General features: G+C 39.9%; 1 protein-coding gene across 5 annotated transcripts in view; it reads left to right on the plus strand.

Annotated features, from left to right (window-relative positions):
• The window catches only part of relch (RAB11 binding and LisH domain, coiled-coil and HEAT repeat containing), a 37,661-nt gene extending 22,721 nt beyond the window's left edge, over positions 1-14,940 (plus strand). For 2 of the 5 annotated variants that reach the window (XM_028569152.1, XM_028569154.1), the window contains 14 exons: positions 314-461; positions 553-709; positions 822-945; positions 1,643-1,691; positions 3,392-3,471; positions 3,937-4,043; positions 4,658-4,757; positions 6,244-6,326; positions 9,284-9,347; positions 9,436-9,574; positions 9,702-9,818; positions 11,494-11,582; positions 12,178-12,248; positions 13,622-14,940. In XM_028569152.1, coding sequence (XP_028424953.1) covers positions 314-461; positions 553-709; positions 822-945; positions 1,643-1,691; positions 3,392-3,471; positions 3,937-4,043; positions 4,658-4,757; positions 6,244-6,326; positions 9,284-9,347; positions 9,436-9,574; positions 9,702-9,818; positions 11,494-11,582; positions 12,178-12,248; positions 13,622-13,742 — 1,449 coding nt within the window. In that variant the 3' untranslated portion in view covers positions 13,743-14,940. Of the gene's footprint in view, positions 1-313; positions 462-552; positions 710-821; positions 946-1,642; positions 1,692-3,391; positions 3,472-3,936; positions 4,044-4,657; positions 4,758-6,243; positions 6,327-7,049; positions 7,133-9,283; positions 9,348-9,435; positions 9,575-9,701; positions 9,819-11,493; positions 11,583-12,177; positions 12,249-13,621 lie in introns of those variants that run through there. The other 3 variants (XM_028569153.1, XM_028569155.1, XR_003691495.1) reach the window with 2 other exon arrangements.
• The last annotated feature ends 2,575 nt before the right edge of the window (positions 14,941-17,515 follow it).

The raw sequence follows: 17,515 nt of genomic DNA on the forward strand, positions 1-17,515 counted from the left end.
CATTGTTAATGTAGGTAAACATTGTAAGGAAACTATCCAATACTACAGGCAATGTGTGTTTTGAACATGTGTATATTCTACCCTATAAAGAAGTCTGGATGAACACACCATATGAATAGCCTCTTGTCCTCCTTGATCTCTCTCATTACTACATACTAATGCAATCTACAAAAGCATTAATGTTGTGTTGATGGTACATATAACAACACTTTATTTCCAAGCTACAGATTTTGGCACCACACAAACAGTTGCACTTCCTCACTTTTGCTGTCTTTATTTCTCGTTTGCCTTTTATACCTCCCTCTTTTTGTAGCAAGGAGAGCACGGTCTGGATGAACACAAGCTACATGTGTTCCTGTCAGCCCTGCAGTCTCTCACCCCTCCTCTGTTTGCTGTGGTGCTGCAGAACGCACCATTCACCAGCAGTGCCAAACTCACCGGAGACATATCTGCAATAGAGGGTAGGACACACACACACACCGACACAGACACAAACACACACACACAGAAGTAACAAGTTTCTATTCTGTTCCTGTGTCTTTGGTCCTGCAGTGACCCGGTTCCCCAGGCCAGCTTCTCCCCTCCAGGACGTGGCGACCATCATCGGCAGCAGGGAGATGCTGAGTGCCCTGCTGCTACTCTACGACTACCAGCTAGAACATGAAGGAACCACCGGCTGGGACAGCCTGCTATGGGTGGTCAACCAACTGTGAGAAATGCACACACCAAAGTCATATATACAGTATACACAGAAAGCTTTGCACATAGTATCACAAAAGCATACACAAACAATCACACACCCTGCTCTGCTTTGTCTCCAGCCTCCCGCAGCTCATAGAGATCGTGGGTCGTATCAATGTGACCTCATCGACCTGCGTACATGAGTTCTCTCGCTTCTTCTGGAGGCTCTGTCGCACCTTCGGCAAGATTTTTACCAACACTAAGGTAGAACCATATGACTCTAAGGCTGGGTACCGAATTCAATACTTTTTAGGCAGTGACCAAATTGCCTCTCAAGTACAGAGTATCAAAAAATGCCTTGTCGTTCATCATAAGGTGTAAATCTCATCAGCATCAGTAAGCCAATAAGCATGCAACATGCATCTACCAAGATCTAATGTTTGGGATTGGCTGTCTAACATTACATGCCGTAGGGACACGCAGGAAAAACTTTACGTTACGCACAGTAATTTATTTTTGTTTTATAAAATTGGTATAGAAAAAAGCATAGTTTAGGAACAGGTATCAAAGTCACGGTCTTGGTATCGGTATTGAATATTTTTGAACGATATCCAGCCCTATATGACTAGAAATGAAACATTCCCCTGAGAACGGAAAAATACTGTGCTACTATTTATAAATTTTCAGCCATTTCAAGTGTCTAAATTCTGAGTGTGAAATGTATGCACTATTTTAGTTTTCTTATGTCCTAGGATTCACACATTTAGCTAAAATTCTCACAAAGCAGTACTTCACTTTTCACTTAAGCAACATTAGACCTGTCAGAAATGATGCAAAATGCTGTTTATTTGTTTCTGAAATATTTGTTTAGTACTCACTACAGAGTAACTTTTTAATTTAAATTTCAATGATATTTATAAATGTACTGATGACATTTTGTTTATCCTCATGACCCTTATAGGTTAAACCACAGTTTCAAGAGATCCTCCGACTATCTGAAGAGAATGTTGGTGAGTGCTATTAAACCTACACATAAACACACAGATGTGCATTTGTTGTAAGATGTTTTCAGCTCTCTCAAGAGAATGTTGGTAGGTGGAGTTCAGGCGCAGACAGTGTTGATGTAAACAAGCTATTTGAAGTCAGTTACGGGTGTTCCCCTCCTTTTTTTATGGATTCCGGACATGTTTCTGTAGTTATAAGAGGTGCTTGGTCTGAACTGGCTGCCAAGTGATTTAGCTTTGGTATTGTGGCCATTTATGAAATGTGTTTTGTACTGCTTCCTAGTCTGTGTTTATGTCTGTGTAGGGCTGGGTGATATGGCCAAACAAAAAAAAATTTCTTCACAAAAAATCCGATTTAAGATTTAAATCGATTCCCCCTCCCTCCTTAAAATCAATCTGCAGACGACAAAGAAATTGTTCAAAACAAGTTTTAACTTTATTTTGTTTTGACTCATACACACACATGCACACACACATGGGGCATGTATACCATTATGATTATTCATGCCAAATGTGTGGAAATAGAAATTTGTTTGAGTGTTTTCCCTACCATTGTTTTGCAGGGGAATGACAAAATTATATAATTAAGATATATATATTCAATAAAGCTGTTTTCACACATACAGGTAATTCACTTCTCGTTCCTTGCCAAAAGTTCAAATCATTTTGACTTTAGTCGCGCAACCTTGACCCTATTTTCACCTGTTGCTGAGTAACGTACATTAAAGTCCCATGGTCTCTTGAATGCAGCACACCTGGAGCAAGCTCCTTCGTAGTAACTAGCGGTAAAAAAAAACGTCAAAGAGGAGTTCCGTGCTACAAAGCGGCGATTGCTAGTTGTTTAAGCAGCTACAGACCTCCGTCACAGATCGTCGTACCAGCGGTATAGTAGATGTGTTGAGCCGCAACAGAGTTCCTCAACACCAGCTCTGGTGCTCCGCATGGTGCTCCATCAGGTCAGCTGTAGTTGGTGGTTCAGTTATCCGAGAATAGGTGACTGTCAGCCGGGTACAGAGCACCACGAGCTGCCAGTTCTTTTGGTTAAGTAAGTAATGAAAAGACTAGTAAGAAAAAAACTAATGTTAGTCCCTGTCGCTGCCATGTTGTTTGTGTATCTCTATGGTAAACGCGCGGGGGGAGGGCTGAGTCCGTTCGGAACTACGGGAGCCCAGAGGAGAGCGTCGGCGAAAAAAAAGATTTTCATTTAAACAAATCAACGTTAACTACACATTCGAGTTAATCGATGAAATTGATTTATCGCCCAGCCCTATGTCAGTGTGACCCAGTCATCCTTTTCAGTAGATTTTTGTAAAACCACAAGGATGTAATGCATGCTAGACACATTATTACAGACACCGTCATGCTACCAAATGCCTAGCACAATATACTAGACTGTACCTTACCTAATCATGTCCTGTCATGTTTAAATGTACATTGGTGTATTTGTAATGTCCCTGATTAATTGGGCAAAGCAGATAATGGTAATTCACATGATATAGGGTTAGGGTAGTTAATGTTAATGATTAACCGTTTACCTGTTAACCGTTAGTAAGAATTTTGACCAATTAATCAGATAAATAGTTAAAAAACTAAATCATTAAAACAAAAATAAAGAAGTTATTAAAATATGTACGTGCGTGCGTGACCCAAAATTGTGCATACAGGGAAATGTTTACCTATTTTGTTCTGTTTTATTCCTCTGTCAGATGTTTCAGCAGGGAATGATATTCTCACTAAAGCTACAGTCCCCATCTATGCCACTGGAGTGCTTACTTGTTATAACCAGGTAAGTTAATAGCAGATTTCAGCCAAATAATAGAGTGAATGAATTGAAGTTGATGTATTGAGTATTTTTGGCCCCTATTCTTTCGTTTATGTCATAGTATTTATGTAGTGTGAACTACATTACATTTTGAGTCATTTCTTTGTCACAAGGGAAATTCCACTTAAAAGAAACTAAAAACACATCAAGCCACCACATGTTTTTGTGTTTTTGTTTTGATTTTAGGTTCACAAAATGTATTTATAAATTAATTTATAAATTAATTTACCTTTCAACACAACACTTCCAACAAAACATTGTTCAGAGCAACCCATTCCAACTCATGTTGACAAAAGATTTTATGCTGTCCCCAAATATTCTAACTGATCTGTAGAAACGTGCACACATATGTACATATTATAATGTAGATGTTAATGTATTTGTTGCCTACATGATGTAACTGATAAACATTCTATGATTTCTGTACAGGATGAAGATCGCAAGTTGTTGGTGGGTTTCCTGGAGGATGTTATGACAACCCTGTCTCTGTCCCATGCACCTCTTGACAGCCTGAAGGCCTCCTTTGTAGAGCTGGGGTGAGACAGACAGACACACAAACACACACACACACACACGTTTTTTAGGTATTTTTTTAAAAATAATATAATATTACTGTTGTTCACCCACACAAATATCCGTGCAACAAATGGCATAATCTTTGAGAAAAACCGATGCTGACACACATAAAAGCTGATCAATTCTAGTAGCTGATATGTTAATAACTATCAGCAAAGCAAGTATCAAAAAGAAAATAAATTAAATAAAAACTATCACAGATGGTTTCAAACAAATTGTAACATGCTTGAGTAATGTAACTGCTCTGAAAATCATAGTTGATGTAATATGATGGTGAAGTAAACACTATAGCAGTTCAGAGTGATGCTTCACACATTCACAATGTTAACAATGGTCTAGGTAATGAGTATTACAACAGCAGATTGAATAGGTTGCATTTGTATTTACTTGTTTTTTTGTGATACAAAATATCTCCTCTTTTAAAAAATATGATGACTTGCTTAGACACACACTTCCTTCTGTATAGACTAATTGAAATGCAGGAAAAAAAACTATTCTCTCACAGTTTTGAAAGTCAGTTGTTGGTTGACAGCTGACAATATTACCTAGTATTTATGTTATGCTCTCTTTTCAGTGCCAACCCAGTGTACCATGAACTGCTGCTCACTGTTCTGTGGTATGGGGTAGTCCATACCTCTGCACTGGTACGGTGTACTGCAGCACGGATGTTTGAGGTAGAAAACACACACACACACACACACACACAGATCATATATTATCATTTTTATCATATTTATCAGATATCAATTTTACCTTAAATTGTATCAACAATGACACATGTTAGCAAGACATAAGAGTAAATGATTACGTTATATATAGTAGTAGAATATAACACAGCTGCACAGTTATGGATACAATGGTCATTTAGATTAATTTGTTGTGTTTTGTGATTATCTGTAGTTATTTAATTATCCTATTAAAGCATCTAAATTTCACAATAGACAATGCATTCTAAATATAATTATACGTAGTGTATTATTGAGACAAAATTGCAGTCATACGCAATTGTGCAGTCATACATTATAGATGTTTACCTTTTTGCTGTACATGTGCTAGCTCTGCTTGCTATTCCTGCTGTTTAACATGCAATTAGTGAGTGAAGTCTACTGTAGCTCAAAAGTGGCCTGGTTCAATCTGTATGACTAGACCCTCCTAAGTGACATCAGACATTTCACTGTGCACTGGTCTCAGAGTGGACTACATAAATATCTGCTGCATGTCAGAGAAAGACTAAAGTCAGCAACCTGAACGTATAGTCAAAAAGAGTTCAAGGCCTGTTCCTTTTCAGTGTTGTTGGAAAGTATAATTCAATCAGAAATGTTTTCTCATGAATATTGTTTTTAACTTTTTTTTTTTCTTGTTGAAATATAATACTACTACTATTTTTCAAGGGCGACAACAGTTTCCTTGTTTTTTCACGTTGTCAAGGCAAAAGTCCTGGCCTTAAACCACCATAACAAATCACATCTCCCTGTCCTTTTGAGATCTGTGCACACTTTAGATCTGAATGATGATCTAGGTATAGCAGTAGAATCGCCCTATGTTGTTCTAAACTTTGGGGGAGGAGGAGTGGTAGGCTGTATTCATGTGTCCCCCCCCCCCCCGTTTTGTGAAGTTCTTGCCCTTTCCCAACACACCCCACTGTCACCATTCCATAGTGACTAGCTGTCCACCATTGCTGAAACTGTGGGTTGAATTGTGGTCCTCTACCACAGATCCCAGATCAGATTTGTCAACCATTTTATCAATTTAAAATTTATTAAATACTAATCTGACCTGGAGTCTGTGGAAAGAGATGTAAAATTATTTGTTCAGTTTAGCTATCTTGGCTTCGCCATTCCTTCTGCATACATATGTGTGTGTTTGTGTGTGTGTGTGTTTGTGTTTTTGTTTGCGTGTCTGTGATTGTGTGTGTACACACTTGCTCGATACATGCAGTGCCGTTTCGTGCCTTGCAGCTATGGTTTTTGGCATTGTATATCACTTTCTTCCTATCTTTTTGTGTTTGTTTTTTCTTTTCTTTTTCCCCTCCCCTTTTCTGTTTTGCTTCTTTTTTTTCCCCTCCCTTTTCTCTCTATCTATTGGCGGTGTTGCTCGCTCTTGTCCCAATGCCCCGCCCACCTCTGTGACATCACGCCTGGCTCTGTCCAATCCGAACAGCTGCTCGTGAAGGGGGTGAATGAGACGCTGGTAGCTCAGAGAGTGGTGCCGGCTCTCATCACACTGTCTTCCGACCCTGAAATGTAAGTGGAACAACAACAACAACAATAAATCGCACCGCGTCTCTCTCCCCCCTTCTCTTTGCCGCCTGAGAACTATCACACTGAAACAAGTCTGTACCTGCCAGCCGCAAATCCAGCACAAAACAATTTCTCAAGACACTGCCTTCATTGATAAATTATTTATTCCATTTAATATCAACTTCTTACAATTTCAGATTCTTCATGTTCTCCATATAATTCTCCTTTTGAATGGCATAGTTGGCATAGTTGTCAGTGGTTGTGTGGAGTTGCTCCTGTGTAGGTTTAGGCTGGGCCATGGGGTGGTTTATCAGCACAACCCCTGTTAACCCTAACACTTTGCATGTTTGCATCACTAACCCACGCCAGCTCTCATCAGTCTGCAATACTAACCAGTTCAGATTTGTGCGTGCACATTGCTTGCATTCGTCAATAGCACAGTCCAAGCATGCTCATCTGTAACCCCTCTTCCTCCCCACCCAACTCCGTTTAAGCAGGGCCCCTCCTCCTGACCGATCTGTCAGCTAGTGGTTGGTTATTTTCACCCCGTCTTTCTCAGTTTTATCCTGTCACTCTATTTTCCCCCTCTTTCTCCCTCTCTATCTTCCATATTATCTTTACCTCTTCCCTTCCCCCCCCCTCTATCTTTCCCTCCCTCCTCCTGTCTCTGTCTCCTCCCACCCTGCCTCTCCCTCTCTCTCATCCTGCTCTGTGGTGGGTTTGCAGTTGGTTCTCCGAGGCATGAGTGAAGCATTAGTAGATCGCCGTGCGGCTCCGGCCCTTATAACTCTGTGCAGTGGGCCTGAATTGTGAGTCAATCGACACAAGAAAACCTCTCTGTAAACATTGTCATTTTATGGGCTGCATCCTTACAGTGTGAAGCAGTGTCCTCCTAGAAATGTGTCTCGCTGAGCTTTAATGAAAAAAAAGCTCTTGTGAAAACAAAACCCTTCAGTACATCTGAGGGTAAATCAGAGGCAGCTTCGTTAACCACCACAACTATGTAGTGGGAGAGGAAACTAGAGCCTGATGTAATTTGCCTCTCTTCCTGTATCCTGTATCATCCTTCAATGATCCTCTGATCTGGATCCCCAGTGATTGGCTACAACATTTTAAGTTGGATGAAAATTTAATTCTACCCTAGTTTGATCTTGTGGCACACATTTGTCCTTTTAATTGCAGTATAAACATGCAATGAATTGACAGTTGTTCCAAGAGTATCTCTTCTACAAGCAAAAAGAAAACCTTTTGGGCTGCCAGTGTACATCCAGCTTTCATGATTGTGATTAGACAAGATGATGAAATTAGTGGCAACACTGTTGGAATGCAGCCCTTCTCATCTCATTCTCTGTATTGAAATTCACATGCTAATGGATATACACTTGACCCGACTCGTAGATTCAATATATATTTATTTTAAAATTGTACCATTTTTGGCATGGTATCCTTCACGTATCTTGCTGTGTCCAGGACGATCAGCGGACTATAGAGTTCAAGATGGCTCAAGTGTATCTTTTGGTCTTTCCTGCTTCTCCTGAGAGTGGAATGATTATCTAACATCACCCTACCAGCACCCATTAATCTTGCTTATCACAGTTCATCATAATCATTGAGTAATGGCAGATATGTTTTTATTATGCATTATTATGTTTTAGTATTTTTAATTTAAAACATTTTTTGTTAGCTTTTATTGGGATTATTAGCTCAAGAATAATGTGATGAATATTCTTTAAAGATCTAATCTAGGGTTCAATGTAGATCAGGGTCAAATTATTATTGGCCCCATTTAGCTAGTTTTATGTTGTAGAGAATTCCGATACGAGGAAGGTTTTGAAACATAGGTCATTTTGTGTACTAAGGATCAACCGATAGTGTTTTTTTAAGGCCGAAACCAATTTTTGAGTTAATGAACCCGATAACCGATATTTGGAGCAGATATGCATTTATAGTGAAAATGAAAATCTTTAAGTCAAAATTAAGATTTTGGAATGTTACAAACTCCAACACAAAACTTTGTTTAAATGCTTTAAGCAATTATTTAATACACTGGAAACTTTCAACATAATATACAGTAAAAGATAGTCAGATAGTGTTGTGGGCGGGACATTAAGTCAGACTTAGACACAGAGCTGTAGTGGAGCCAAAATAGCGCACTTTTTAATTCATTAACTTTATCGGTTATCAGGCAAATAATCCCTATTGTGTACCTTTTTATATATTTGATGGGTCAATTGATTGGCCAGATTTTAAGAAAATAACAGATCTAAATAGATCAATGGAAATCAGATGGTCATTAGAACTGCCCAGTCAAATATAAACTTAGTAGATCAACAAAGCTGTTGGCTGTTGTATGGCTCTCCACTACGTGAGCAACCAACTCCGTCATCACTGTGGTTACTAGCATGTCATTATTATAGTTGGATAAAACCTAGAACATGTTTAAACCAAAGTAGTACTATTTCTTTGTGGTTTTAGAATTAATGCTTACCGGGCACTTGAAAAAAACAAACATAATTCCTGTCAATTTGACTGAGTTAGTAACATTATTTAAAAAATCTGAAAATGATAATAATACACTCATTTTATAGTGTTTTTCTAAACACTCAAAGACACTTTACGGTTTTGGTTACAAACAGACAAAAGGTACATGACGGACAAGACAAGGTTACGTGACAAAAAGAAAAGGAAAACGCATAGGTGCCAAAATAGCCCCAGGAAACCTGATTGGGGCTTCCGTACTATTGACGTAACCTGAGGCTCACAAGTTGTGGTTGATGTGGTTAAACAATCCCATGATTTAAACCTTTTCAAATAAATCTGCAAATGATGTGCAGATAATATTTTACTAATTCTGATTCCTGCATAAAGGCACTCTTATTGAGAAATTGGAGAATGCCTAAAATAGTGTAACAGTGACTATGAATGGTCAAACCATTGTCTTGCTCTCCTGCTGCTTTTAGCTCAGTGAGGATATCTACTATCCCTGCCTTTGGTACCATCATGGAGACAGTCACCCAAAAAGAGGTAGGAAACTGACTGCACACGTGGCTAATATGCTGAACTATAAAAACTATAAAACATGTACAAACATCCTTTCTGTGCGTGTGTGTAGCTGCTGGAGCGTGTAAAAATGCAGCTGGCATCATTCCTGGAAGACCCTCAGTATCATGATCAGCACTCTTTGCACATGGAGATCATCAGGACGTTTGGAAGGGTTGGACCTAATGCAGAGCCACGCTTTAGAGATGAGTGTAAGGACACAAATACATTTAAAAAAAAGATTGCAATAGTAAACTAAGTCTAATCTATTACTTTTTATTGGTCTCTGCCTCTCATGTGCACTAACTTTTTGTCTGTATTTTATTTTTATTCTTCCAGTCGTGTTACCGCATCTTCACAAGCTTGCGCTGGCTAACAACAGCCAGACGGTGGAGAGCAAGAGGATTGACATCGCCACCCAGCTGTTTGAGGCCTACAGTGCCCTCTCCTGCTGCTGTATCCTTCTATAGGTCAAACCGAATGGTCTGTGTAAGCGGGGCCATATACTGGTCAGCTTGGATTTACTTCCTCTAGGGGGAATTTTATTTAAAGTCCTGATACTAGCTATATACTGTACTTATAAGTTAACAGTCAGATAATCTTGTGAAACTTAAGGGGGAAGAAATGTGCAGTTCCCTTGTCAGCTCACACATACTTTTTTAAGTATTTCCAAAGGATTTACTAGAAGTCTGTGTCATGGTTGGCTTGGATTCGGGGTTAGCTGTTGTAACTGTGAGTCAGTGGGAAGGTCCGTTACAATAAGCTAGCTGCACTGGTTAGATGTGCTCCTGAATGTGCCTGTATAACTGTGTGGTACGTATCAGCGTGGCCCCGGTGCCTGAGTTTGTGGTTCACTGTGTGTGTTGGCAGAGTTTGCCTGTCATTTGGCAGGAGGAGAAAGGGAAAATAAGCTGCCACCATTTTGGGGCTAGAGGTAATTACAGGGCTGTTTGAGCAAAGGAAAGGATGAGAGAGAGGGAGAACGCGCATGAGAGGAGGGAGGGACTGAACATCAACCTCAATTGTTGGTAACAGTTCCCAGGATAGGACTCACGTTTACATTACCTCTGCTCTGTCTCTTTCACCCTTCTCTTCTGTGATTGTTTCTCCTCTTACTATTTCCCTTTTCTCACACTCTTATTCCTCTCTCTACTCCACTCTTCTCACTCAACCCCACCCGACACACACACACACACACACACGCATACATACACATGTAGAGGACAGCTGGTCTGGGGTTCATTCCTGTGGATCTTTGTCAGGCTGTGATTTCACAGTGCAGTAGTGTCCAGGAGGTATAGCCCTAACCTCAGAGGCTTTACCTCCCTCTGCACTTCTTTCTCATGTAATCAGTGTGACAAGCTCTGAAATTTTGCATTCCTATCTCTCTCTATATATAGATTTATTCACTCTGTGTTGCGTATAGCTCCACTGGCTATGACAGGTGGCAGAATACATACAATCCTGGACAAAGTACCATTGTGCTGAAAATTTGAGTTTGTGTCAACCTACTTTGGTGCCATATAGCAATACATATATGTTAAGGTTTGTACAATCAAATGAAAATATTTTCACTTCATTCACTGACAGATTTTCTTTTTATATTTTAAATGATCTTTAAGTAAAATCCACCCCTCTGTAATGCCTGGAAGCACTATCCAAAAAAAGTATTTGCAACTGCTTGGCCTTAAAAACACCATCTTTTTAGTTTCCATGTCTATCCATGTTGTGAGAAAAACAAAAACATCTGGATAGATAAGGCATTACATCTCCACTCTGAGATTTATACATAAGAGAGTTATTAAAATGTATAAACTAGGGTTTTTTTCTTGTTCTTCTTCTTACAGTGACCATGAGCAGTTTAGCACTGTAAAGCTATATATACAGCTATTTTCAGTTAAAAATGTGTTGGTTTTGCTGTCTTTTCTCATTAATTAAATTTCCAGATCAGTTCATTTTAAAGGGAACACCCCCATTTGGCTTTCTGAAACCCGCCCAGATAGTGACAACATAGCGTTTTGATTCCTACTCTATGAAGTGTAATGCATTCATGGGGCTGCAAGGTGATTTGGATCAACTGGCATTTGAAACTGTACTAGTTTTTCATTCCCGTCCTTAACTTCCTGTGCAGTCATTTCTGAGGAGGTGATGGTCAACCACTTCCTGCCTGGCCTCAGGTGTCTCCGCGCCGACATGGAGCAACTCTCTCCTGAGCACGAGGTCAAGAAACACTCCTGCACGCGGGGATTCCATACACGTATTCAGACACTGACTCTAAAACTCACAATGCACGCGCGTAGTCTCTCGTCCGCATACTCACGCACTGATGGGCCGCACCGTCTCCCTCTTTCTGTCTGTTTTTCTCAACGGATCTCGCATAATATCGGTAAAGACAGACAGCCTGATTCTTCACCTCTTTCTCAGACACACTCATACACACACCTCTGCCATTTTTATTTGTGTCTCAGAATCTCATGCGATCCATTTCATGTGAGCGTTTTCCCGAGGCTGACTAATGATCAGCTGATTCTTTTCCTCTGTACACATCCGCTCTTTCTGTGAAGTCTGCATACCAGATTCTAAGACAGGAATTATTTTCCAAACTGGAACTTTTAAAGCATTAAAAAACATACAAATGCATAAAAGTCCCGTTGGGACAGAATTAGACCACACGCCATTCTGTCTACCACTCCAGTAGTTAAAAATGCTTTTAGTAACTCATGAGATTCAGGTAGTGGTTTTTTTTTATTTTTACAAAGAAATTTTTGGGAAGTTAACCTTTCAGTTTGATCTGTCTCTGTCATATCCTGCACAGGTTATTCTGAGTTCTATGATCAAGGAGTGTGAAATCAAGGTGGAAAACAGAGGAATGGCAGACGCACAAGGGTGAGAACATCTCATTCACACTGCCACTTTGTCTGAAATAATTTGAAAAATATTGGTTATTATTGCATGAGAGGCAGTGACAGCAACAAGCGATGGCCTTAAAGCGGTAGTTAAGAAGAATTTGGAGGGGGGAGAAGTAGTCCTACTGTTAGGAGAGGGGGCATTTAACAGTGTTGGAACTGGGCCCGTATTGTGGGTTTATCCCCAGGGAAGAGGAGAACATGTAAGAGTGTTGGAACCACACTCATTATGTGGGTATCTTCACAGTGAGAGAGAGAGAGAGAGAAGAAAAATGAGGGGAGTTGTTTTGGTAAAGCTAAGAGGCTGGGACACGGGCCATACTGTGGGTGTCTTTTAAAAGATGTTTCTCCCATCTTGTCAACATGTGTTTTGGAGCTCATTAAAAAGAGAACTTTGCATATACAGTATGGATGTAAGAAGTGTGTATATGTCTGCTTCTCTCTGCGCACATGTGCTCTGTTTTGGGTGTGTTCCACCCCAAAAACCCTCAGTTAAACTCTGAGGTTCAAAACTCTGTGCCGAGAGATTTTTTTTGTTCCTCTTTCATTTTGGTCTGTCAAGTCTTTCGTTGACTTCTCATACTATAATTGATCATTTGGATCGTTATTTTCACAGCATGTATAGCATCTTCTAAGGAGTTTTGACCTTGTAGAATGTATTTTTATTCATAGTATGAAATATTTTGGAAGCCCTGATATGTTCTGGCTATCACAGCTTAGTGAAAAATGCAGTCAGAAAGACTTTGAAGTGGCATCACATACCTTTGGTGTAATTCTTTGTAGCCAGTTTCCATTCTCCAGTGTATTACATTTAACATGCTTATGCACATTTCTTCAGAAAGATATATGAAATAGTCAAACTGGTACACAGTACACAGGAAAAGTTGAGACATTTATGCCACAAGCCATTTTGATAACAAATTGTCAAGTTGTTATATGGTATAAAGTCATGTGATTTTGTTCACCATTCAATGCAGTCGGAACTCCCTACATTCATTGGCTTTAGTTGAGTGTTAAGATATGATGTTTGTCTTTCTGTTGGGCAATGCAGCAGCTTGGCAGAGGTTGTAACCGGCCACTGTTTCAGTCTGAATACCAGCTCAAAAGAGGAACTTATGGAGCCGTTAGACTGTAAAATCAGGAGGGGCTGTATTGGCAAACAGTATTTCTTCTCTAAAGAAGTAGAGTAAAGGCTGACATAAGCTCGTCAACAGATCGGGGCAGAAGTATTTGTATCTACTGTTGTGCTTATACTGTATTTCTGCGTGTGTCTGTCTTTCAGTCCATATATGGTAATAAGACAGGGTTAACCTTGTTCCCCAAATTCAACCTTTACCCCCTTCCCCCCCATAGCTCCATGTCTATCGCCTCCAGTTTGGTGGGTGAGGATGCCAAAACCAAGTTCCTGAGCAAGATGGGTCAACTAACCACCTCTGGTGCAATGCTGGCCAACGTCTTCCAGAGAAAGAAGTGATCACAATACTAACTGATCGACCACTGCAATTAACTGATGATTTCCTGCTGTCTTCGGGAGCATTTCATTCTACTGGGGGAAAAAAAAGCATTGGTTCAGCTTTAATTATCAGGAAACCACATGTATTGCTTATTCAATTTCAAGAAATCAAGGTTTGCTGAAAGTTGTGTTGATTTAAAATCTCCAGTGCAGCAGGACTCCATGCTCTTCAAAGATGAAAATTAATGTTTTTTTGCAGTGAAAGCTGAGGTTTTCCCCTCTGCTCATTTTCCTCTCCTTAATCATGGCGAAAGCATTGTCCAGGACTAGGGGGTTTGCTTTTTTGAATCAGTGTTGTCAACATTGTCATTTCAGAAAGATGGGAGAGAGAGGAAGACACTGAACAGTATTGAGATGCACCCAAAGTGACAACAAGGGACTTGTGTCCTGGACATTTCAGGACTCGAAAGTATCACCAACTTAAAATTTGATTTCAGCGCAGTACTTCTTGTGTCAGAAGAGCTTCACTCGTCTCTAGGAAACAAAACTCTGCCGGATGCTGGATTTCATTTAGAATTTTAAAACGACATTTTGGAGAGAAGAGTTGTGCGATAGATGCATTTGTTATAGAATAACTGAAAGACACCTAAATGGCTCTGTTTTAGAATGCCTTGTACAGTGTATCTGTACGGCTCAGAAGTATCGCATACTTGAAGCTACGAGGAAAATTGTCTTGCCTTTATTTCTTTAAAGTCTGTCGCTGGTTTGTTTTGACAGCTTCTATTTTATAACTTATTTATGTCTAAATGAAAAAAAAAACGTATTCCGACATCCAAAGAAATTTGCACTTCAATTTACTATTTTGTTCTTTATTATACAGTATATATTTGTTTTGATTTAGAGTCTTATACATAATGAACATTATCACTACTGTTATTGTTTATCCGTTTTGGCAATGTGAAGTTAAAGAGAACACTGATCATAATTATTCCCTCTCTGTCCGTTGCATCTTGTCTCTGTGTTGCAGTGTCTCTGATAATTGTACCTTTTTTTTCTAAAGTGGGTATTTGGTTCTTTTTTTGTTCTCTTTCGATATGCGCTATGAGAAACAGTAAATAACTGTATCATACACTGAACTAAAGAGGATGGTACTCATGTATATTTGAAATCTGTGTCATGGTGTAATAAAAGATGGAGATCAGTTGTGTACTTAAATATACTTTTGGATGCCTCCTTGAATGTCTGCATGCTTTTAGTCTTCTTGGTGTCCTAAGTTTTGATTATGGTTCATAGCTCAAAGTGTCGACAGGTGTTGAAGGTTGTAAAACAAAGTCATTACGCAGACAAACACACTCCTGCTGTCCTTGCCCCACACATCCAACCCTTTGATGTGGTCTATTGTCTGCTTAGTACAACAAACCAAAGTCCATTTTAAGGGACATTCCCAACAACTTACTCCAAATAAGTACAGAAGTAAAAGCTCAGATCTGCCATCAAGATTGCACTATCTCTTAATACATGCTTTCTGTCCTTAAGAAAATTCCGACTTAGTATCACTATGGTTAACTTTGGCCTAAATCATCAAGAGAAGACAATTGATCTCATTCAAGCACCTGTGCACCTCAGAAGGACCTCATAAGAATACAAAAAAAGTAAATTAGCAGAAGATTAAGTTGCAATTTCAACATTGTCAATAACAGACTTGTTTTGTCTGATTGACCTGTAGTGGAATCCAGTACATTTCTTCTAAGTGTTGAAAATATAAATGGGTAAGGCAGGCCATTGTGGAGCTGCACTCATTTAGTGGTTGAACATAACGTGAGTAAGCGAACGCCTCTTGATAAAGAACAGAATTTGCATATTTGGGCTAATATTCAACACTCATCACTGATAACGTGCCAGGTGGACAAATAATTGATACACGACAGGGTGGAACTAGAGCACATTGCAACTGTGTGTGTGTGTTTGTGTGTCAGTGTTTTTTTTGCCCCCAACGGCTCCTTCCAGGTAGCGCTGCCTGGAAGGAGCTAACTAGGATTAGGCACTAGTTATGGTTAGTTAGGTGCCTTGGAGGCAGTGGTCGCAGCGCTGCCTGGAAGGAGCCGTTGGGGGCAATAAACACCTGTGTCTGTAGATATGTGTGTGCAGAGTAAGGTGCCTGATAGGTGATTTGCGTTCCTAGTTTTGGACTTTGTGTGTTCAAGCAACCTAATGTTAGCCAAGACCCTTTGCTTGACTTTTCAGCGTGGTTATACCGTCATGCACATCTAGGTGTGAACCTGTATTTCTGTGTGTGTTCAAAATTCTCCCGGCATTTTTGTTTCGTGTAGAAATGGCGTCAGCAGGCAGCTCTTACTCACATTGGTGACTTGGGTGACTCACAGATCACATCTGTTTCCAAAGGAAGCAGAAGCAATGCAGAGCCAACCCTAAACCCACCGGAACATGGTGGCTAAGCCTTAATGTTATTATTCCGCTCTGTTCTGTGTGTATGTGATTGCCATATGCATGTTTTTCAGCCCTGTCCTTTTCAGTGTTTTAAAAAACCCTTGAAGCTTCCTCCAAAATCATGGTACCGAAACAGGCTGTGGCTGCTTTCTTTTATGGAATGAGTGTGTGTTACCTTAATGGAAACCATTCAGTGGACGTGTGTGTGGGTTTTGTGTAGCCTATATGAGTAGGCCTACTTTATGAACTTTGACTTGTTTTAAGTGAAGCTAAGCAACACAAACCACACAGTCTGTGCTCTGACCCAGGACATGTGAAGTGTGATTCTTGTAAACCAGCATGGTGTCTGCTGCAGTGGATCCAAATTTGTATACATCCAAACAAGCTACATTCCAACTTCTAAGTTTTAAGTGGAGCCTAACAGTTACTTCTCTGTTTTTTAGTTCAGTTTTGTTGTTCGGGGTCAACTTTGGTGTGAATTATTGAGGTGCACTCAGAGTCAAGCAGAGGTTTTTGAATGCTACAGTATAAGAGTTGAATATGGCTCCTAATTGCTACTGTGGGAGCTGCAAAGGCTCCACCACAAAACAGCTTCCTCAGCATGTTCTTACGGGAAGAGGGGGAGAGGGAGGACAGAGCCCATTACCTCCATTGGCTCAGCTTAAAAGCCTCATTATTTCTTCCTCTCCCCATTGAACTTCTTATGTGTTCAAAAGTTATTTGTGTGTCTATAGCCTACACCTCAATTGAACATCAGTCAATGTTGATTTTTACTCATAATGTGTGCTTATTTTCAAACCTCTGAAATATCAGTATCCAACACTTACTGCACATTCTTTGACATTTGTCACTTTTTTTCTTTTCTATGTCCACTTTTAAAAACTTTAACTCTGATCAGGAATGAAGATTGCTTCATTTTGCATCTCCTATTTTTCCTTTTACCGCACTGATCCTCTTCTCTCTCATGTCCTGTTTAATCCATTTAGGACCTTTGCAGGTGATATAATATTTGCATAACTGTCACCTTCAAGAGAACATATTCTCCACTCTCTCAAACCTTCCCTCTCTTGACTTGCCAAGGTGGGCTGGATCTAATCTGCCATGCAAATTCAGTACTGTATTTCCTATTTCTCCCATGGGGGTGGAAAACAACTGTTTCCTGGAATCACATTTTTTTTAAATAAATGGGTTTTTGAGACTGTAGAAATGGTCATGGCTGTTCCAGGACTCACGCTCCATGAACTACGCTGGGACCGGCCCATCCATTTCTATGATGAATGGCAAATGCAGGAATTATCTATGAAAGTGACCACATGATTTGCCTCCTGTGTGTGGGATCATCTGTA

Source organism: Perca flavescens, chromosome 22 (genome assembly GCF_004354835.1).
Source record: "Perca flavescens isolate YP-PL-M2 chromosome 22, PFLA_1.0, whole genome shotgun sequence".
In the NCBI taxonomy this organism is placed as follows: Eukaryota; Metazoa; Chordata; class Actinopteri; order Perciformes; family Percidae; genus Perca; species Perca flavescens.